Below are 24,649 nucleotides of genomic sequence, written 5' to 3'. Positions count from 1 at the left end.
CAAAATTTAAGGAAAGTCTTTTACATTTTAATGTCAAAAAAAGAGAAAATGTATATTATAAACAGAAAATTCAAGTTTTTTCTATAAATATATGATTTATTTTCATCTTGTGGCATGAAAATTACCATATTTCACTCGTGGCTACCGCCACTCATGAAATATTTATTTTCATACCACTCGATGAAAATAAATCATGTATTTATAGAAAAAACTTGAATATCCTCTATATATATATATATATATATATATATATATATATATATATATATATATATATATATATATATATATATATATATATATATATATATATAGTTCGTTGACGACTATAAGAATCTTACACCGGCTGCCGGTACAGACCGGAATATCTAGCTCGAGGGTAACTGTTTACAGCGGTAACGAGGCTCTGCCGAGTTTCTGCTAAACAGTTACCCGAGAGCTAGATATTCCCGTCTGCACCGACAGCCAGTGTTTGATTCTTTTTCTTGCATATTGCATGTCAATCATTTTCGGAACAGAAATTATGAAAACTGATATTCTCATTACGCACTTTTTTCTTATAGTAGCGTATGAACATACAACTTCATTCATAACGGAAAAATGACGTCATCCTAAGAACACAATTCATTCATAAAAGGCGCGCGTCAATGACGTCATTTAACGCACGCGACTTGTCTTACATGGGGGTGTAAGACAGAGTTTTCTAGCACCGGTGGAAACGGTAGATAATCCTGTCTGATATGCAAGAAAATAAGAAAGTGCCATGGCTATAGTATGATCTCGGCCACGTTCACTGTCCAGACAATGATCTTTCAATCGGAAATTTACTGTTTTATTCGCATATTTAGGATTCAATATTCTTTATTAAGTAATATAAACAAGTCATATGATAAATACAAACAATCAATGGCAGACAGTATGACTTGCTTAGACAAAAAGAAAGTTATAATATCTGAGCAACAAAAAGAAAGTTATCTTATTTGAGCAATAATCATTTTGATAACAAAACTTATCATTGAATTCAGACGAGAAACTATTGAAGTATACGTTTTAATTCTTTTCGCTCATTGACAAACAAGGAGGAAGTGTTTCGAAAAGAAAAAAATTAAAACGTTGAGTATCTGTTAATATTTTTAAAAAAATGGCAAGCTAGAAGACCGACAGGAAAATGTCTTTATAACGATTAAAAGTTATGTATTATTACGCACCAAACAAGTTTTATAGAAATGTTTCAGTACAAGGCCAATACTAACGTTGATAGCTGATATATGAATAACAGTTTTTAACGGATCGCGAAAAGTTTCAAGAACATGTCAAATGCCCAAACTGGTGCATTTTTTTCGTTCTTTCGTTTGTTGCTTTTTGTAAAAGAGCTGTTAAAAATTGTATTTTTCTACATATGTGAATATTGAATTGAAACCGAGCCTGCAACATTTTCAATCTTGCCGCGTTGGGCTTTCTTTAGGGATTCTTATTTCACTCTATTTTATCGCCACATGGAGGCTGTTAAAAGTCGCCCCGTACATTCAATCAGGGATGTTATATTTCCGATCAATAAAGATCGTTCACCACGACATTATTGTTGTGCTTGTGGTATTTAAGTTCTATCTATTCGGCATCTTTCTTATTGGGTGGTTCCAGTATTCCTCACTTGAATACTGTTGAATCACCCTTAGGATATGAGGCCTGCTTTTCAAATTTGTCTTTTGACGTTATATCTGTGATATGCAGGCTTCATAACCTCAGATCCCATTTCAAAATTCCATTTTATTTAGTTCCGCCCATTGTTTTCTCGTTTAGGGCACATGCATTTTTTTTACTTGGGAACCATTCGCCGTTTCATTGAAGGTTCCATGATAACCGCCATTTGAACACATCTGCTGATGTTACAAAATTCTAAATTTTATCAGTTCATCTTAAATGTTGAATTCTGCTTAAGCCGGTGCTAGGGGGCGTGGACGGTAGTTTGCACTTGACAGTACCGTCCATGAACAGGCTCAATCAAACCGAGCCTGTAGCGTTTTCAATTTGTCGCGTTGGGCTTTCTTTAGGGATTCTTATTTCACTCTATTTGATTTACATCCAATATTAAGACCCTTCACTAAAAATGGCAGAAAATCAGTGTCCATCAGAAACAAGCTCGGTTAATGATGATTATTCTGAAAGACTTTTTAGTCATTCTGATTACGTAGAACTATGGTGGCTGATTTGTGCCATTCGTGCTTTCGCCCCGCGACCCCGCCAAGCGAAAAGTCGAAAATTAACAAGTTAAAATGGCGGGGGCGCTGAGCGAAAAACGCTTATTACCGAGGGCGCGTTGTGAAGTTTACTTAATAAAAATTCGCCATGTAGTATGGTGATAAAGTATTTATAAAAAAAATAAAACCCGTATTTCAACGTGAATAATATACGCTATAGAAGTTGAAAGTATGACAATTATGTCACAAATGTCGGCAATGACCGCATAACTCACGTTATAATTATAATAATTTATAAAAATGATTTCCCTTATTAAGATGAAATTTTAAATGCTGAAAATGGCAATACGGACAGAAAGAGTTAAAAGTCGTTCTATGTGGCAAAAACACTAGATGTGTACACAAACCTTGGTATCTATAAAAAAAACACACCGAGAGGTGTACCCCTGTTTATGTTTGATAATCATTTGATATTGTTAGACCTAAGGACCCAAAATTCCTTAGTGACTGGAAAAAAATAAAATCTTCATCGATAGCTTCATTACTAAGATCAGCTGTTTATAATAGAGGCATATCTAATGAGTTATCAGCAATAGCAGTATGTCTATGGCATTAGCAGCAATAGCTCCATGTCTATGAAGTTATCATCAGCAATAGCTTCAAATCTATGGAGTTATCAGCAATAGCAGCATGTCTATGAAGTTATCAGCAATAGCAGTATTTCTATGGAGTTATCAGCAATAGCAGTATGTCTATGGAGTTATCAACAATAGCAGTATGTCTATGGAGTCATCAGCAATAGCTGTATGTCTATGGGATTATCAGCAAAAGCTGTATGTCTATGGAGTTATCAGCAATAGCTGTATGTCTTTGGAGTTATCAGCAATAGCTTAAAACCTATGGAGTCATCAGCAATAGCTGTATGTCTATGGAGTTATCAGCAAAAGCAGTATGTATATGGAGTTATCGGCAATATCAGTATGTCTATGGGGTTATCAGCAATAGCAGTATGTCTATGGTGTTATCAGCAATAGTTGCGTGTCTATGGAGCTATCAGCCGAATCTGCGTGCCCATGGAGTTAAAATCTTAGCCGAAAAACGGTCTTCATCTTATTTAAAGTATTAAGTTATGTCCTCGTGCCCAGATGTAGGAATGATGACCTTCAAAACTATGTTAAGTTTCAAAGATTACAAATTGTACCTCAGTGTATAGGGAAAGTCGGGTGGTACGAAACACTTAACAAAGAGTGTGACAGCGCCGCTCGGATGAGTAGGATAGTTCTCCATATCATATACAAGAAGATATAGTAGCTAAAAATAAGGACAAAGAGCATGTTTTACGTCTTTGTTTACTTTATTTGGTAACTCATCGAAAACAACAATCAATAAAACAGGAAAATTAATATAACAAGCAAAGAAAACTTTTAAATACACAATAGCAATTGTTTTACATAAATTCATGAAATATGTCTTTGTCTATTCTTTGGATAATGATTAATTGACAAAACGTAATTATTTTTAAACACCTTGTTATAAATTCGAATAACGATGATAACAGGTTTTACAAAAGATAATTTATACATCATACATCGTTTAAACAAGATATGCCAATAAATTTCAATGGCTTGTCATCACACGGGGAAGGTCATGTTTCATATGTCCCGCATACATTATTTCAGGCACAATTTGGCACCTGAGCAGATAGACTGACCGGTTCGTAGTCTAGTTGGGTGTAATTTCTTTAAATCTATAATAGTGGACAAGTGTTTCAAACCACTTTACTGCGGGGTCCTTCTCATTATAACAGTAAAAAGCATATTTAATATAGTTTTTTTTCATAAGCATACTTCTTATTGTATTACAGGTCTGTTCACATGACATTTTCAATAATTGACGACTGAGTAAGTAAGTTATACTGACTTGTCATGATGAATGGTTTAAGGTTCCATTTATTCTTGGCATAGATATCTAGGTATGTAAAAACATCCGGTTTATACTGAAGTTTACATTTTATTCCCATTCTACGAATGGCTTTCTCTGACTCTAAAACCTTGTCCATGTTTGTAAAATCCTTGTTATAGATACATATAACATGATTTATATCCTTATCAAAAGCACTAACTTTTGCAGTGTAGCACGGATTATCGTATGCAGCAACTGTCGCCGCCATAAGTGACCAAAGGTGATCAACTTTTCCACCCGAATCAGTAAACAAAATCCATTTTCCTGTTGTAGTATTATGTTTTATTGCAAGTTCCTTCAAAGTTTCATAATTAACAGGCAGTTGCGATTTCTGATGCTCTTTCCAGCTTTTACAAAGCCCTTCGAGGTCCTTCTTTCCATCACCTGCATATTCTACCTCTTTCTCCACGTTTTTAACATATATCCAAGTAAAGCCATCCTCTCTATAAAAAAGTTACATCACTATATTTCTCAAGTATCAGAAATCAGTTAAAATATACATCGCTATATATTGAAGATACTTGAAAATAAGCATTTTGTTAAAACATTACAGAATAAAGAAAAGCAAAAAGTTCATAACAGGGCAATGCGGGCAGCCCCTTTCCCTTTTGTATATTTTCTGACCAACATATATAAATTTGGGTGGACAGAAAAGGAAAGGGATTTATGCATTTTCCCAATTTAAGGGGAAATTTGGGTTACATAAAAATTTTTAAAGGGAAAAACCCCTTTAAAAAATTGCCCACATTTCGTTATTTTATGACTGGAGTGTAACCCAATTTAAAATTTACTGATGAATTTGTTTCAAGGGGTTTATGAAAAAAAAGTCATTTAATGCCCTTTGGGCCCCACTTTTTATATCTGCAAAAAAAAAAAGGGCCCGCATTTAACCGGGGTCCGGAGGTTTTGAAAGATGTTAAGGGCAAAAAAAATTTGGTTGTTTTTAAATTTGGGAGCTTATTTTTAGTATAGGGTAAAAATCCCTACTAAAAAAAAGGTAAAAACCAAAATTTAAACTACGTTTTGAAAAATTCATATAATTACCCATGCTTTTATTTCATCTCGCCGTCAAAATATCGAAAAACAAATTTATCAAAAAGGGGAATTTTGACAAATTTTGAAATTTTTAAGCAAAAAAAAATTTTGGACTTTACGGGGGTTTAAAATTAAATTAGATGCGTTTGTAGTTCAGGGGGCCCAGATCAAGAAGGGGCGACTTCAAATAACACCAAGTGTCTGTGGAAAACATGTCCTCTTATAAATTTTCTTCTTTTTTAACTTAATCAGTCACAACTTGATATGAAAACCTTGTGCATAAGCAGCACGCCTCCAGATTCATGTTAATTTTCATGAAAATTTTGGAAATGTTTTTAAAAGTAAAATATTGTGAGGTGAACAAATAAAGCAATTTACATATTGCACTTACATATGTACCATCCAAGAAAATTTCCAAAAAATGGTCAACATATTCAAAAACAGCCTTTACTTCGTAAGTAGCGCAGTAGAAATATGATGATAAAGTACCGCAAAATCAGTCTTAAATCGGACATGACAAGTTAAATATAACATGGATCATGAATGTTTTTTACCTTTCTTAAATTTTAGTACATTTTTTTCAATACTGATTTTCTCTAAATATTTCGGCTCATCTGGAGGCGGGCTGCTTTAACGTTAAGTATTTCTACAATGCTGAAAGCACTCTACATCATGCCTGCGTTATTCGTGTGTTCATTTAGAAAAATAAATTTATACAAACTTTGTTACTTTGGATGGCGGATATCTTTTCAACCACTTTTCAAATTTATCTGTTTTTGATGATCCCATCAAATAAACAACACTTTTCGTACAATCCTCAGGTATTTGGTCATTAGACAGGTCGATGTTCCTCGCTGCCATAATCTGCTCGAAATGATAAAAAAACTGATTAGATTTGAATGACATTTAATAAGTAAGAAAGTCGAATACTGTCTCACTTATAGAAAATAATTATTTTAACAATCGCGTCACATTCTGACAGTTATCTCCGTTCGTTGTAAGTGCGATTTTCATTTATTTCAATGGGAAACGTTTACATATAATCTTTAGACAAAAACTACGAAATATATATTTTGCAGTGTAACTGGGAGTAAATAAACTTCAAGGTAAACGACACTTAGTTTTGGAAAAATATTTCGTGAAAACAAAACAAGGGCGATCAGTGATCACATGTGTCGCCTGATAATAGGCAATTAAGCAGTTGTATTCAACGAGGGGTGACTGGCCAGTTGTATAGAAGTAGGCGCCTGTAGCAGGAGACATAAAAATCATAAACAGGCCAAAAACGCTTTTTTAATTTTAGTTTTAACAAATTTTATTGCAGCACATACATATAAAATGTTATATAAATGATGAGTACATAACAAACCGCAAATGGGTTTGGAAACAACTTTCCAGCAACATTAGAATACTCCATTCAAAGAAGGGCCATAACTCAGCAAAAATAAATTCACCCCGATAACCTGTTAAATAATGCAAGTACTCGAGGTAACGATCAATCCTGTAATGTTTCACTCAAATGTCATTCGCAGTATAACAGAAGTAGTTACAAAACTTTAAAAATCATTAAAGGGTAATAACATTGACAAAAATAATTAAACTTTAAAATGTAAAGGATATGCACAATTAGACTTGGTTCTTTGGATGAAATTGCATCAGTATTTTTTAGCAGTAGTCTGGACAAGTTTTGTGATGGACAGACACACGGACAATGAAGAAGCAATATTTTGAAGCATCTTCCAGCTTCTGTGTATATGGCGACACAAAAATGATAAACCGGCTTAAGCGTCTTTTTTATTCAAGGACCATAACTCAGACAAATATCATTTAACGGGAAAACCTGTAAGATCCACAAGTACTTGAGCTCGAGCTTAAATTTTAATGAATTTGCATTAGTGGTATAAGAGAATTAGTCCAAACAAATTTTAAAAATAAAAATCATTTAAGGGTCATTACTCTGACAGGAATAATTGAACCGAAAAACTCTGACGAGTGACGATATGCATAACTACTAAACTAGACTTGGTGCTGATAATTCCTATAAAGGTTGGATGAAATTACAACAGAAGTTTTGTGTGAGGAAATTTCCAGATTATTTTATGGTCCAATTTGACAGTCAACAAGTAAAGATAATTTAATCAACTAACTTTGTTTAAAATATGAATCCTTCTTCGTTTAACAAAACTTCATTAAAATCGTTAATTTACTAGGCCTAAAACATAATATTGTTAGTTTCCCATCCTGCTACCAACCCACAAAAGTCACAGCTACTCAAAAAATTGCATAAGAATTTTGTTTAACTCAATGTGGAAACAGAGAGTGTAAATGAGAATCACATCTTTATAACTTTCTCATGCTTTTAATTACAAACTGGAATAAATATGTTGAATAAAACTGAAAATATGGTTATAATCTTTAAACAGATGCTACTTGGTCTATATATTCATTCACAATTTGTTTGAACTCCATATAATTTTGAAAGAAAAAAAAGCATTTTGCACAAAAATAATATTTCACCGTCCAACCTACCCTACCCTAACTGGTGGGAAACAAAGATGATTTTAAGGCTTGCCTCAAACCTCAAACTTGTACAGTTATTCCGATGTGCGTACAAGGTAAAGCTTAGAAAGTAACTTCTGTTTTGTCGGCGTATACACGAACAAAGATTATTCGAACACTTGGTATTGCTACGGTTTTAAATGTTTTGTCGTTTAACAAAATGTATTTTGTTGAAATTCATGTTTACAATGTTAAATCCAAGAATGCAACATTGGAGTTCACATACAAAGTTGTATTGTGTCCATTAACAAAGTTCAATTCAGATCAACAAGGCTGGATTTTTGGCAACGAATAGCCTCCATACGTAGATCTACATACAGAATTTAAAAACTCGATTTTTTTCTTTCGCATTGTACATAGTCTGTACTGTATATATATGATATAGAATGGTAAAGAAAAATCGAGCTAGAGAGACCCATGTCATTAAGTACAGCACTAATGGTTTTTAAGGAGGACGGAGATATTATTTACATACTAACGTTACATAATATAACTCAGTCTTTACTAAAGTTGCCTGGAACTATATACTTCATCACTCAGTCTAATAGGTACAGCAAACTTATATTGTGCTACTGAACTAAATAAATATGGAATTACAGCAAAGGCACTTACTTTTTCATAAAAGTGACAAATTCACTTTTAATAAAAGTTATAGATGGTACATATTATGCAACAGACCAGGGTGTAATGTAATCTAAGGGGCGTAACTCAATTTTTCACTATTCTATAAACTCTCACACTATTCAAGACGTTCTTAATGTAATATGTATGTGTGTTTTACCTAAATAGTAATAAGATTGGGTGCAAAGCAATAAACAAGACAGGCGCGTAGCTGCCTATACGCGAGTACGCAGCTGAATCCACATTATTTTGACAAAACAAAAATTTTTTAGTAAAAAAAATGTGGTTTGAAATTCAGCCGCGTTCGCCAGATCTGATAATTACCACACTGAATACTTTATAAATCATATAGCCTAAATCGTACACCATACCGTAGTATTTTTTTTGAAAAGTTGTCGGCCTTTGCAGCTCTTCAAAGTCGGAAGTTTGCACGCGCCGTATTTTCGAAATGTAAACAAATGTTTACATCGAGTTCTTAAAGAACAAAGGCCGCAAGTTAGACTTGCTGTGAAATGTAGACTAGTTGAAATAAACGAAAGTAAAGCTATTCATCTCCATTTTTATGCTAAAATAAATGGATTTTCGTTGGTCAAGAAAGCTCTCCGGAGGCCCCAAAACGCACCAAATTGCACCATTTATTTCAAAATTTTCAGGGGGGGGGGGGGGGTATGCCCCCTGACCTCCCTAGATTATTTTGAATCCACATTCTTTATAGGCTAGCTACGCGCCTGCAAGAAAGTGTGATTTATTCATGACTAGACATTGCAGTCCTATAGTATCATAAGATCTATTTGTATGTTAATACAACTATATCTGTTACAATGGTTCAATTTTGTAGCATCCTTAGGTAGTCTTTTTTATCAAATTTGCTCAGAATATTAATTTCATTGGCTCATTTTAGGGGCAGCTAAAACTGAAAAAAAAACTTTTAAACATTTACTGAATTAATAAACTAAACTTACATAAACTACATAAACTTTGTATAACATTTTTTTTGAAGTTTGCTCAAATTAATTTGATTGGCAAACAGAAAAAAATCTAATTAAAAGCGTGAGTTGACATGCTTTACTTTCCAGATAACAGTAATAATTTAGGTCAAAATTGGTTCAACCCTTGGGTTTATTTATTTATATAGATTTTAAGAGGATCGCACTTTTAACTGAGTCTGCAATTTTTTATCTCCAAGACTGTCAAAAATGATGACCACTCCTAAGTGGTCACTTAGTTAACATAGACTTATATAGTAAAAGCTGGTGCAAGCGGATGTGAGGGCTGTCGCATTTTTCCTCATGTACAGTCTCAATCATGCGGGATCACCTTTTCCATATATTTTCAAGTCTTCTTGTATGAAACTTTTATGTCGTGTGCTGAGATTCTTTAGCATGTAACATTGTCCTTTATAAAAGCAACGTTAATCATGCCTCTGCTGTTTCGAAAAGGTTCAGTCTTTGAGCTTCTTAGTTTAAAGACACAATATGCCTCAGCAAGAGGATGATATGCTAACTGAAGACAAGAAGACAAAGGCGGACATATTGAACGATTATTTTAGAGGTCAAACACTTAAATGAACGAAGGAACACTCCGGCGTCTTTTCCAGCATACTGAACATTCACCTCAAATTTGGAATCCTTTACAATAATATCCGATAAACCTTTCTAGTTCTGAAACACTTTTGCGTATTCTTGTCTTCTGAGTCTGCTATTTTCAAGTAATTTGTATTGTTTTGGTTAATGCTTCCGAGGGATCACACTTTATCTCGATTTTTAAACTTCACAAAAGCATGCAGGTGTCAAGTGATGTGTGGCAGTTGAAAAAAATGCCCTGTACTTCACTTCAGTGTTGTTATATTTTTCTGGTCCGGGGTCATTGATTGCTGCTCATTCAAGTGTTTAAAATTGAGTACCGCTGGGGTCGGTGCAAGTGGGCTTGAGGGTTGTTGAACTTTTCAATTTCCCTCATGTACGGACTCAATCAAACCGAGTAGGATATTTTCATGTTATTTCATTGTGATTAATGCTTCTGAGGGATCACACTTTATCCAGACTCCGATCTCAGATGAGTTATATAATTTGAGAAAGCCCACAAAAGTATAATTGTAACGTGAAAGTTGAAATTTGCCCTTAATCGTCTCTCACTGGAAAAATTATTATGACTTTCATCCGTCCACTATTATTACAGTGATGAAAACTTCGATAACTGTACAAGAAACTATCGAGATAGTTCAGTAAGAGGTACGTAGCTTGTATTATATCGGATGCAACTAACCAAACTTGTTACTTATGCCTGAAGTGGCATGAGATTTCTTTTGAATCTAGTCGTAACCAACTCAAACTCGTTCCTTTAAAAAATGTTACAGAGCTTCCAGAGTTCGAACCACGTTATGTTATGATTTATTTTTTCCGTTTATAACTTGAACATTTAAAATAAATTTAATCAAAAATGTTTTTTACTTAATTTTTTTTTAATATTTTTTTTTCAATGCGTGTATTAAAGGTTGCCGCCGGAAAGTCCATATGGGCGACCGTACACTCAAGTCGGGCCTAATCCTAGAGCGTCCCGCCGAGATTTTTTCGTCGATTTTTTCCAGCTTTTATTTGTGGAGGAAGACCCCAGGTGCCCTTCGGGCATTATTTCAGGCACGGGCGGGCACCTGTGTAGAACCACCGACCTTCCGTAAGCCAGCTGTATGGCTTCCTCACATGAAAGATTTCGACCCGAGTGAGGAACGAACCTACAGCGGGACCTGTGATCTCAAGTTTTCTCTGTGTTGCCCCTAAAGAGTTTTATGTGGATGATATATCATGACAAACTTTCATCTTACAAGTTATTCTAGCTTAATCATCAAATTAAATACTTCTTTTTGGAAACAGATACAGATAATGAGAAAGTATTTCTTGCAATTCACAAATGTCTTGAAAAGTCAAATCGCTTTTACTTAGCCAAAATTATCAAATATATAAGGATTAAATCACTGGTCATTTTAAACCAGGTTTTCCGAAGGAAAAACACTGGTTATTAGATTGGGGTATGTTGGCGGGCGAGCGGACGTAAACAATTTCTTCTCTACATTTCTTAAGGGATTTTAACCAAACTTTCACAGATCAAGTGCCCTGGCGCATATTATCAGGGTTTTATGATCGGGTAATTTTTGACCTCATTATGGCCCTTAGTTTTTTTTCTCCTTATAAAGAATATGCAGTGAACAATTTCTTCTGTTGGCAAATCCTCCTACATTTCTCAAGGGATTTTGACCAAACTTTTACAGAAGCTTTGTCATCAAGTGCCCTGATGCATATTATAGGGGTTTTGTGGATCATTTTTTACGTTATTATGGCCCTTTGTTTTTTTTTCCTTATATATATACATAAGCTAGATCTATATAGTGAGCAATTTCTTATGCGCGCAACTTCTACATTTCTCAAGGGATTTTGTTCAAACTTTCACAAAAGTTTTGTCATCAAGACAGTGTCCTTACGCATATTGTCAGGGTTTTGTAAGTGGATATTTTTTCTACCTGATTATGGCCCTTTTTTCATAAATGTAAATTTTGTAATGTAATTATTACAGTGATATCCTTTTAATCACAACTGCAGCATTTAACCATCTTTATATAGTTTTTGACCGGAAACTATCTAGTTTGTTGCACGCCTGCCAGCTCATCTGCCTGTTTTTTGGGTCCTGTAGAGTCAAGGTCATATAGTAAATCTGTTTACAGTCAATAACTAGAGTAAAGAATGAAATATTTCAATTAAACTTGGTGTATAGCAAGCATATGTAAATATCTTGTTTTTGATTGCTTTTGGTCCTGCTAAGGTCAAGTTCAAGGTCACTGTTACTAAGAATAGAAAATAGGTTTACGGTCAATAACTAGAGTTTTGAATAACTTATTTTTATGAAATTTGGTGTAAAGCAAGTTTTTATAAAGACCTCACATGGACTGGCTTTTATTCCCCAAGGGTCAAGGTTTCTGTTACTAAAAATAGAAAATTCATTATTTATGATTGACATTGCACATAGCTACATTGTTCGTTGCTTGTATTTGTATTTCAACTACAACAGATCTTTCTACAATGGTGATAATGCAAACCTGGTTCTTCGTTTCTATCTTATTTTTCTTTGCATCTGAACTCATGAGCATATAGTGTTTTAAATAATTAATTTATATCTATGTATCTAACAATTAAGGCTCAGTATCTTCTTAATCTGCGATGTTAGATGAAACAGAACAGCCTTCTTCGTCAACACATGACACAATTATTCGCTTAAGGGAAGCGGTGGCCTAGTGGTTAAGGTGTCTGCCTCTCAACCCAGAGATCATAGGTTCGAGCCCTACTCGGGTCACAACCATGTTTCTTCACATGAGATCAGTGCTGGTTGGTTCCAGGAAGCGGACACGAAAGTGATCAATATAAGTTGCAAGAACTTGTTTCGCAATCGAGCCAAAATAAATATGTTTAAACCAATTATTCGCTTCAAACAATACTTATATATTGGAAAACACTTTTTTACTTCCAATCTAGATCTAATCCTTTCTTGTATTGATAGTAGATTCTAAATGCTTTGTAAAATTTGTTCATGTATACGACGAATAAAATGTGTTTAAATTAATATATGCCCCGGAAAGGAAAAGATATCTTCGTTTTTAAAAAGGGTAAACATATGTTTTATAATAATGCAGTTATGTATATACATGATATACATATCAATGCTTTCTCTATATACTTATTACTTATTTAAAGAAAGCAGCGACATATGTAACATTATTTGTTTCAAATAGTGTTAAGATTCCAGCGATTTATTATATCAAGGGTATAGTGTTTGGATGCACAGACGCTTGTGGTTTGGAGCTCAAAACGCCTTTAAAATCCAAATAAAATGCATATTTGTCAATCCCAGGACATGTACTGATCATATATATCAAAAAATCTTAATATATGCCGTTTTGAAAAAAAATCATATTTCAACAACTATAATAATACACAAGATAAAAATGTTCGCCGGAAAAAATCCGCACCCCTACCGTCATAATCACCATGTATTTTAATCCATTTCCAATATTTTCACATAATCCTTTGGTCCATCGACACAGAAGATATAATTCTTCACGATGATGGTCAATTTTAAACTTCAGCGGTAATATAAACAACGCAACAGCCGAAATAAACATCAATATTATCGCCGTTTTTTTTCAACGACAAAATCTTTCGATAAATTCAATGGACCAGACGGCTATGAACGAAGCTATCCGATTATGTGGTTCCCAAACTTAAAAGCGCTGCACATTTTGCACACGGCAAAGCTGGGGCCACATAATCGGATAGCTTCGTTCATAGCCGTCTGGTCCATTGAATTTATCGAAAGATTTTGTCGTTGAAAAAAAACGGCGATAATATTGATGTTTATTTCGGCTGTTGCGTTGTTTATATTACCGCTGAAGTTTAAAATTGACCATCATCGTGAAGAATTATATCTTCTGTGTCGATGGACCAAAGGATTATGTGAAAATATTGGAAATGGATTAAAATACATGGTGATTATGACGGTAGGGGTGCGGATTTTTTCCGGCGAACATTTTTATCTTGTGTATTATTATAGTTGTTGAAATATGATTTTTTTTCAAAACGGCATATATTAAGATTTTTTGATATATATGATCAGTACATGTCCTGGGATTGACAAATATGCATTTTATTTGGATTTTAAAGGCGTTTTGAGCTCCAAACCACAAGCGTCTGTGTTTGGATGAACATTCGGATGTGTGTAGGATCTGCATATAACTGGGCGTTTCTCGGAACACTGTAAACTTGAACACTGCTGTAACCATTCAAATCTTACAACCAGCAATATCAACACAAACTACACAGAATTTCAACTAAAATAAATACAGTCTGGTTGTCTCAACACTCTTCATTATTTTTTAAAAACAGAAAAAAATACTTGGTTTTAATTTTAAGTAACTTTGTAGATATGTCCTGTATGTTAGATTTTGTTGTAAAGTTATGTATAGTTTCTTATAACTCATCTATGAGTGGCATTTATGTACAATGTCATAGGTTTTATATTTGTATTGTTTAAATATTGTATATGATGATGAGACTTTAATAAACTATCTTATCTTATCTTATCTATCTCCATCAATTAATTCAGTAGAAGAATATTTTAACTTTAGCGGCCCCTTAAATGGGCCAATCAAATTAATCTGAGCAAATTTGTTAAAAGACTACCTTATAATAAAAGACTAAACTTTGGTTCTTGTGAGCTAAAAACTAAAATCTAAGGTCTACTAGGCAATGCTACATTGTAGTTTCTGAAAAGAATTTTAATTGTTTATATAATACAAGTCTATGTCCCAAGGACAGTGCCAATTTTAGACCAAAGGGACATGACATGAGCTCTGCAGAAGTTCACTAGGCTATGCATAACTGTATTTTCCTATATATGTCTATATAAATGACCAAAGGGGCAGAGCCAATATTGAACCAAGGGGTATTTTATATAACTTTTGTAAAGAACCACCCTGGGCATTGTAGTTTTTGAGATGAAGTTAAAAGATATTTTTACTATATAGGTCTATGTAAACCCATAACTTCGTGAGCATTTTGTGAAAAATGGCCGTTTTCAGTGAAAAGTAACCCATTACAATAAAACTATAAAAACTGCTTCAATACTAATCAAACGTGGTACAAATGTTATCTGGACCATTGTATTTGTAACAACATGCTCAGACTTTAATTACCATGGCAATGAGGGGACATCTCAAAATTGGGGCCCAAACAGGACATTTTTCACTATTTGAGCCCTTAAAGAGGGGGGGGGGGTCAAAAGTGCGTTGTTTCGCGTATATATGAGGTAAAGGGTTAACTAAGTGACCACTTAAGAGTGGTCATTTTTGACAGTCTTGGAGAAGAAACCTTACAATGTATTTTCCTATATAAGACTTTATAAAGCAAGTGATCCCAGTGGCAGCAAGTGAGCCCAAGGTTGTGGCCATTTTTTTCCAAAAGGGCATGACTTAAACAACTGTTGTAGGTCCACAGTGCAATGCTTCATGCCAAATATCTAGGTCCAGGCTCTGCAGTTTCACAAAAGAAGACTTTAATGTATTTTCCTATGAAGTCTATATAACTAACGTGACCCCAGTAAGCCAGTTGCAAGATTTATATAACTTTAATAGAGGGTCACTGCATGCTTTATGCAAAACAAGATGAAAAAGGTTTTTAAAGTCTATTTTTAGCTCTTGTGAATGCTTTATGTATCAGACTGGAACCATTTATATAACTTTTGTAGATCTCAGGGCCACTAGGGATCAAAGGATCATACCTGTAAAGTTTGGTCAAATTCAGTATGTGGTGCAGGAGATGATGCTTTAAGAAATTATTGTATATGAAATAAGTATATTACTGATTAAATATGAAAAAGCAAGGTAAAATTTTGATTCTGGTGAGTTGACATATTCTTTATCTTATGTTAATGTAAATTATTATGACATTATGGCATTGATATGTAGATCGTCTAGAAGGATTTTATCAGCGTACAGGGCTCACACTGGCTCAAATAAAATAATAGCCAATAATTTTAACTTAAAAAAATAATAGCCAAAAGTTCAGCGGACTATTCACGAATTAGCGATTAACAACATAAGCAGTTGATTAAATAAACATTACATTTATATCTTTCAGTTTTATAAGGATTCTCAAATAAACTGATACATTTGTGTATATTGATAACTACCTTTTTTTAAATAGAACCACAACTTTAATTGTTTTTATAGAACAGAATAAAAACGTTATAATTAGTATAATTAATGTATAACAATAATATTAAAGATTCATTATAACTTTACATAATGCTGTTATCAGACAACTTTTTTTGTTTGTTCTAATCAAATTTTGTCAGCTATAACCACTGTCAATTTCCACATTTCACAAGGAACTGGAGTAGATCTAGGTCATATTAGCCTATAGAAATAACACAAGTTTGCAAACTCATTCACAGAATGCAGCCTTTTTTCTGAATAATTTACTGAAAAATATCATCATCACCAATGTAATACAAATTTTCTGCCATAGTAGTAAAGATTTTTAAACAGAACATAGCTTATTTCACCTTTAAATAAATATCGAAATTATCGGTGTCGCGAAAATATGTGACAATCGGATTTTTCCTGTTTTCTGAAGAAATATTCACAATTTTGGTTGTTGTGCAAATAGTTGTTTGGAATTTAATACTTTTTAAATATTTTACCATTGTTTTCCACTGGCGATTTAGTCAAGTAGCTTAAAACAAAAAAAATCAAAATTTGCAATTACTGGAATTCACGGTAAATTTTGGGTAAGTCAATATCCAGTTTATCAATTTTAAAACGATTTTTGTGGCTAATTGACGGATATTTGATGGCTATTATAAATGCTGGACAATATCTTTAAAGTACTTATACAATTATACATCTCGCATGTATTTTATCACCTCGGGCAATAGTTAGCAGCACAATAGTTAGCAGCACGTGACCGGTAAAAAGTTGACACTCAATTAAATGCACCCCGCTGGTGTTAATTGGGTCTACTGCATTCATTATCGATTTTTACACCTTATATAAACACTGTTGGAAGTAAAAAATAATCGCCAGATTTTGTAGCCAAAATGCAAAAATAATCGCCAATCTTATAAAATAATCGCAAATGGCGACTATGGCGACCAACAGCGTGAGCCCTGAGCGTATGTACAATGATGGTAGAAATTGTGATTGAGAATATATAAGTATTAGGAATGACCCTAAAAATGGCAGCTAGGGGAATGCTTCATAAATAACATCTATACAATTAAAACAAGAGCTGTCACAGGAGACAGCGAAGCCCGACTAATAAAATACTGGATGCAGTAAGGAAGACAAAACTATGAAAGAACAATCAATTATGTATATTTATGTATTAAGTTATAGTAAAAAAATAACATTTGTTAACATAAATTCCAAGACCAAGGGGAATAATTCTAGAAATAGTCATGCTAGAGTTATGAACCTTGCCACACAACATGTGTGTAATGATAAGAAATATATATGTAAAGTTTGAAGTAGATACCTTAAAAAGTAAAGAAGTTATAATATTTCTTAAAGAAAATCCTGATTCAAAGAGAGATAAATCTGTAAATATTGCTTCAACAGGTATGAACATTGTCACATAAAATGTAATTGATGATGAGGAATAAGTATTTGAAGTTTGAGTTAGATATCTTTAAAACTAAAAAAGTTATAGTAAAAAATAACATTTTTCTAGTAAAACAATCTAAGTTTATGAGGAGATAATTCTTGCAATATTGGTGCTAGAGTTATAACCTTGTTACATAAGATGTGGATGATGATAAGGTCATATATTTGAAGTATGAAGTTGATCCCTTTAGAAATAAATAAGTAACAGTAAAAAATAATATTTTTTATGGAAAATTCTAAGTTCAAAGGGAGATAAATCTCAAAATATTGGTGCTAGAGTTATGAACCTTGTCACATAAGATGGGGATGATGATGAGGTACATATATTTGAAGTATGAGGTTGATCCCTTCAGAAAAAAGAAGTAACAGTAAAAATTAGTATTTTTTTAGGAAAATTCTTAGTTCAAGGGGAGATAAATCTGAAAATATTGGTGCTAGAGTTATGAACCTTGTCACATAAGATGGGGATGATGATACGGTACAAATATTTGAAGTATGAGGTTGATCCCTTGAAGCTGCATGCCTCCAGATGACTCAAAATATTACAATTAAATCAAACTTAAGGAAAATGTACTCAATCTTTAGGAAAGTAAAAAGATTCAAGATTCAAGTTATATCTTACATGTTCTGTGCGATTAATGACTGATTTTTCAGTATTTACAACTATATTTCTACTGCGTTACTAACGCAGTAAGGGCTGTTTATGCATATTTAGACCACTTTTTGGTAATTTACTGGGTTGTAAGTGCCATTGAAAATGTGTAAATGGCTTCCTTTTGGTTGATTCACAATATTAAACATTCAGATACATTTTCAAAATTTTCATGAAAGTTACCATGAATCTGGAGGCGTGCTGCTTTAAGAAATAAAGAAGTAGCAGTAAAAAATAGTATTTTTTAAGGAAAATTCTAAGTTCAAGGGGAGATAAATCTGAAAATATTGGTGCTAGAGTTATGAAACCTTGTCACATAAGATGTGGTTTACGAAAAGAAACATATATTTGAAGTTTGAAGTTGATACCTTAAGAAATGACAAAGTTATAGTGAAAAATATTTTACTGCACCAAAACTTTAATCTGAAATCTGGACGCCGACGCCGGGGTGAGTAGGACAGCTCTCCATACACTTCGTATAGTCGAGCTAAAAGTGTGTTTTCACTGTAAATATAAATTTACATGTATATATATGACTAAGTTATGACTGTAGTAGACAAATTCCATTTAAATATAGAGTCGTTCTGCAATTGAGCGTTTAGTAGCACATGTATATACATAATTATTTACATATTATGCAGGGAGTTATTTTCCTCTGATGAGTGGTCAATTCCTATGAAATAAGTGTTTATAATAGACTTTGATTCATCATTGAATCTATAGAAGGAATAAAGCAAACTGCAAATTTAACATATATATATTCATTTATTGCTTAACATAAGAAACATACAGTAACTGTTACAGTAAACAGTCACCAAAAATTATTCTATTGCACAAACAAAAGCATTAAATTATATAACTTAACAAGATGGTCATGATAGCCTTGTATTCTCTCACCTTAGTGACAGTTTAACTACCTTTAACTTTAAGTTTACAGAGAAAGAGTATAAATTTATTATGAAAAGTAGTAGAAGAATTTCTTTCTTTAGTCTTGCACTGAAATAATTTTAACACATGACATTCTATATTTGAATTTGATCAAAATATCTGCTCAGTAAGTGTAAGTCAAAGTTGGTTTAAACATATTTATTTAAGCTCGATTGCCAAACAAGTTCCTACAAATTATATTTATCACTTTTGAGTCCGCTTCATGGAACCAACCAGTACTGGTGTCATATGGGGAAACATGGTCGTGAGTAGGGCTCGAACCCATGATCTCTGGGTTGAGAGGCAAAGATCATGGGTTCGAGCCCTATTAGTCAAAGTTAATCAGAATGATAAACAAAGTTTACCTAGGTGACTTTATTTTTGACTATCAGATGATCCATGTCTGATACTATTTATTAGTACATTATGTGACAAAGATATAGAGCTAATTGAATCTGTGACATGTAAAGTGATTAAAAATTTTAAAGCAATTTTACCTTATAACCTATGTTTTACCCCTGACGATCTATATTTCTAAACCAGACCATTGAATCACCAAACAAATATTCTGAACAAGTTCAGAAAGAAATATTTCATGTGACTAGATGGTCTGCTTCTAAACTCCAACCTGACAACGTTCATCCATTTCAATCATAAAACAAACATTTTATCCAAATTGTGACCTCCACAGCATTAAAAGCATTTTCCTATTGATGATTTGTGTAAGTCCAAGATTTCATGGAGAAAAAAAATCTGTCAAAGCTTGATAATGAAACAATTACTATGTGACCACTCAAACCCAAATTTGAACAAATATTTCAGACTTTTAGTTATCCATTTATCGCTCATCCTTAAACACCATGTGAGCTGAAAATGTTTTAAGTACTAAAATACAACAAGAGCTGTCCAAAGATCATGCAACTCCATTTTTCTCAGTACTTTATAGTATGACAAAAGCAAGTACAAAAGGGGGTGTAATTCTGATAAACTGTTCCCCAGATGTTTATGCCTTGATATTCAACAAGTATTTCAAGTTTGAAGTGAATGTCTGTGATGGTTTTTAGAAAATTATGAATATAAAAGATAATGCAAGAACGCATATCAACGTTATCTGTCTTTTAAAAAGGCATTCCAAATTTTACAGTGAACAAGCATTCCAAGTTTAAAGTGAATATACATGCATTTGATATTAAACATTGTGAAATGAGCCGCGCCATGACAAAACTAACATAATGGGTTTGCGACCTTTTCGAGGAGAAAATGGGTCAAAGACAGAAAAGGCCGGGTTGCATATGTATACAAAATATCATGAGGCTGTGATGTTACTTAAATTTTCTACCACTGTCTTGACCATTGATGTTGAAAATTTAACTTAGTTGGTAATGAGCATCAGACCTGAAATGGAATCCCACAATATGGGACCACATGTCAATGCTGTGAACCACATATCAAGAAGCTGTGGTAAGTAGTTGCTGAGAAAACTGTTACGAAAATTTCCTACTATCTATTGATCATTAATTATGTCAAAATTTAACTAAGTCGGCAAACATGAAGTGGATGAGCTACAGACCTGAAATCAAATCCCACAGTATGGGACCATGTGATAATGCTGTATACCAAATATCAAGAGGCTGTGATAAGAAGTTGCCAAGAAAACTGTTACGAAAATTTCCTACCATTGACCATAAATGTAGAAAATTTAACTAAGTCGGCAAACAGGAAGTGGATGAGCAACCTGAAATCATATCCCACAATATGAGACCATGTGTTGATGCTGTATACCAAATATCTAGAGGCTGTGATAAGTAAATGCTGAGAAAACTGTTACGAAAATTTCTTACTATTGACCATTAATGTTGAAAATTTAACTAAGTTGGCAAACAGGAAGTTGAGGAGGGACAGATCTGAAATCCAATCCCCCGGTATGAGACCATATGCTGTGTGCCAAATATGAAGAGGCTTTGATAAGTAGTTGCTGAGAAAACTGTTACAAATATTTCTTACTATTGACCACTAATGTTGAAAATTTAACTAAGTCGGCAAACAGGAAGTGGATGAGCGACAGACCTGAAATCGAATCCCACAGTATGGGACCATATGTTAATGCTGTAAACCAAATATCAAGAGGCTGTGATAAGTAGTTGCCAAAAAAACTGTTACGAAAATTTCCTAACATTGACCATTAATGTCCAAAATTTAACTAGGTCCGCAAACAGGAAGTAGATTAGCGATAGACCTGAAATCGAATCCGACAGTATGGGACCATGTGTTGATGCTGTATACCAAATATCAAAAGGCTGTGATAAGTAGTTGCTGAGAAAACTGTTACGAAAATTTCCTACCATTGAGCATTAATGTAGAAAATTTAACTAGGTCAGCAAACAGGAAGTAGATGAGCGACAGACCTGAAATCGAATCCCACAGTATGGGACCATGTGTTGATGCTGTATACCAAATATCAAGAGGCTGTGATAAGTAGTTGCTGAGAAAACTGTTACGAAAATTTCCTGCTTTTGACCATTAATGTCCAAAATTTAACTAGGTCAGCAAACAGGAAGTGGATGAGCGACAGACCTGAAATCAAATCCCACAGTATGGGACCATGTGTTGATGCTGTATACCAAATATTAAAAGGCTGTGATAAGTAGTTGCTGAGAAAACTGTTACGAAAGTTTTTGCCCCGCCCGCCGCCCAACATTCACCATACTATAACCCGGGTTTGCACCAGTGCAACCCGGCCAAAAATTGACCTTAACTTATTACCTATCAAAGGTCACAGTGGCTTTGACCATTTGACCTCAGTGGGACAGGTAGAACTTTACAGGGTGTATCCATATATGAAGTTTCAATGTTATAATATAGTTTTATTTGTACTGAAGTTAATGACCATAAACAAAAGGTTAACCAAAAAGGTTGACCAATGCCAACATGTGGGTCATGACAAAAATTTCCACTTCGAAAAATTGTAACTTACAATATTCTGACTTGATGGAAGAGCTAAGATAAGTTATAATAATGAAAACAAAATAAACTGCATAACAAGAGGGCCATGATGGCCCTCAGGTCGCTCACCTGTATATAGCCCCCCCCACCCCCACCCCCCAACGTTGCAGGGCCAATTTTAACCCAAGGGCTTTTATTTGCACAAACTTGGTAGACACCCATAAGAAGATGTTTCATGCTAAACATCTAAGCTCATTGGGCTTTTTAAAAGAAGATTTTTTTAAGTTTTTACTATACACATATAGTTAAAAACAATGACACCCCTGGGGCCGGACCAGTTTTGACCCCAGGGCTTTTATTTGAACAAACTTTGTAGACACTAACTAGATGACGTTTCATGCTTAATATCTAAACTCTAGCTATTTGGTTTTTTTCAAAGAAGATTTCAAGTTTTTGCTATACACATATAAGGAAAAGCAATGATCCCCCGGGCGGGGCCAATTTTGACCAAAGGTCTTTTATTTGAACAAACTTTGTAGACACTCACTAAAAGATGTTTCATGCTTCATATCTTAACTCTAGCTATTTGGGTTATTTCAAAGAAGATTTTTTAAGTTTTTGCTATACACATCAGAGTTCCAGATAATTTTTTGGCACTGGGGGTAATTACCATAATGACCATTCTCTGATATTAAGGCTTCAGCCATAAGGCCTTTACCATATTCTTAATTTTATTTAACATTGTTTACAACAAAAATCGGTGACAATTTATAAACAATAACGTTACAAATAATCACCTGTCAATTGCCGATTTTTGTATATTTATTGCACATTCATTAGCCCATACAATGCCAGCTTTAAATTTATGACAAGTCAAATATTTCATTCACATTTCAATACCTGAAATTTGCAGCCACGGATGTTTTTTTTCCCAATTTCAAAGTGTTGTATTGCGATTCACAGTTATGTGCGCCCTTTTCACTTTAAATAATTATACACTATCTAAAATGTCTTCAACAATTGGGTTTACAATAATTATTGTTTTAGCCAGGGTCTTTCTATTTGAAAGACCCTGTTTTAGCAGGCAACTCAGTCGTGTTAAAAAAATTGTCAATTTTCCTAAGCAGCCATGATGTAAGTCTTTATAAATAAACGCTTGCAATTGTTAGGGAAATCAAGCAACACATTTTACCAAGCGCCTATGCGATAAAGACGTAATTTGACTGGTTTACAGAATGAAAAATAGTTGGAGTTATTTTTTCGGGTATTAAACTGGCAAAAGAAACACAGTCAACTGTTAAACGGAAACCGAATCGGCTGTTTCGAAAATGAAAGTACACACAAAATACACTTCAATTTTTCATTCTTTATTTAATTTATAGCATGCGTAAATGAACGCAAGAAATTTGCAATATGGTGCGTATTTAGTTGATTTTGAAGCGTAAAATACGCCGATACGCACGTTATCTGGAACTCTGATGTCACATATAAGGAAAATCAATGACCCCCTGGGCGGTGCCAATTTTGACCCCAGGGCTTTTATTTGAACAAACTTGGTAGACACCTATTAGAACATGTTTGATGCTAAATATCTTAGCCATAGCTCTTTGAGTTCTTTAAAAGAAGATTTTTTAAGTTTTTACTATATGCATATAGGGAAAATCAATGACCCCCCGGGGCAGGGCCAATTTTAACCCCAGGGCTCTTATTTGAACAAACTTGGTAGACACTTATTAGAACATGTTTCATGCTAAATATCTTAGCTCTAACTCTTTGGGTTCTTTAAAAGAAGATTTTTTAAGTTTTTACTATATGCATATAGGGAAAATCAATGACCCCCTGGGGCGGGGCCAATTTTGACCCCAGGGCTTTTATTTGAACAAACTTGGTAGACACCTATTAGAACATGTTTGATGCTCAATATCTTAGCCATAGCTCTTTGAGTTCTTTAAAAGAAGATTTTTTAAGTTTTTACTATATGCATATAGGGAAAATCAATGACCCCCCGGGGCGGGGCCAATTTTGACCCCAGGGCTCTTATTTGAACAAACTTGGTAGACACCTATTAGAACATGTTTGATGCTCAATATCTTAGCCATAGCTCTTTGAGTTCTTTAAAAGAAGATTTTTTAAGTTTTTACTATATGCATATAGGGAAAATCAATGACCCCCCGGGGCGGGGCCAATTTTGACCCCAGGGCTTTTATTTGAACAAACTTGGTAGACACCCATTAGAACATGTTTCATGCTAAATATCTTAGCTCTAGCTCTTTAGGTTCTTTAAAAGAAGATTTTTAAGTTTTCACTATATGCATATAGGGAAAATCAATGACCCCCTGGGGTGGGGCCAATTTTGACCCCAGGGCTTTTATTTGAACAAACTTGGTAGACACTCACTAGAAGATGTTTTATGCTAAATATCTAAGCTCTAGCTCTTATGGTTTTTTAAAAGAAGATATTTAAAGTTTTTTCTTTCGGTTGCCATGGCAACCAGAGTTCTGCATGGAATTAAATTCTTTGAACAATTTGTGACCACCAAAGGAACAT

The 24,649-nt window shown here is 33.9% G+C and overlaps 1 protein-coding gene across 1 annotated transcript; it reads right to left on the bottom strand.

Annotated features, from left to right (window-relative positions):
• Window positions 1-3,833: 3,833 nt before the first annotated feature.
• LOC132743612 (UPF0696 protein C11orf68 homolog) lies at window positions 3,834-8,454 on the bottom strand. The gene is made up of 3 exons (XM_060732146.1): window positions 8,367-8,454; window positions 5,917-6,059; window positions 3,834-4,603 (listed from the first exon to the last, which is right to left on the bottom strand). Exons 2-3 carry the CDS (start codon window positions 6,054-6,056, stop codon window positions 4,069-4,071), a joined length of 675 nt encoding a protein of 224 aa, XP_060588129.1. The 5' UTR covers window positions 6,057-6,059; window positions 8,367-8,454; the 3' UTR covers window positions 3,834-4,068.
• Between the last annotated feature and the right edge of the window lie 16,195 nt (window positions 8,455-24,649).

The sequence above is a fragment of the Ruditapes philippinarum genome, unplaced genomic scaffold (genome assembly GCF_026571515.1).
Source record: "Ruditapes philippinarum isolate M1 unplaced genomic scaffold, ASM2657151v2 ctg966_1_1_1_1, whole genome shotgun sequence".
NCBI classification, from domain to species: Eukaryota; Metazoa; Mollusca; class Bivalvia; order Venerida; family Veneridae; genus Ruditapes; species Ruditapes philippinarum.
Note: the sequence above shows the minus strand (reverse complement) of the source record. Positions and strands in the feature narration are given on the sequence as shown.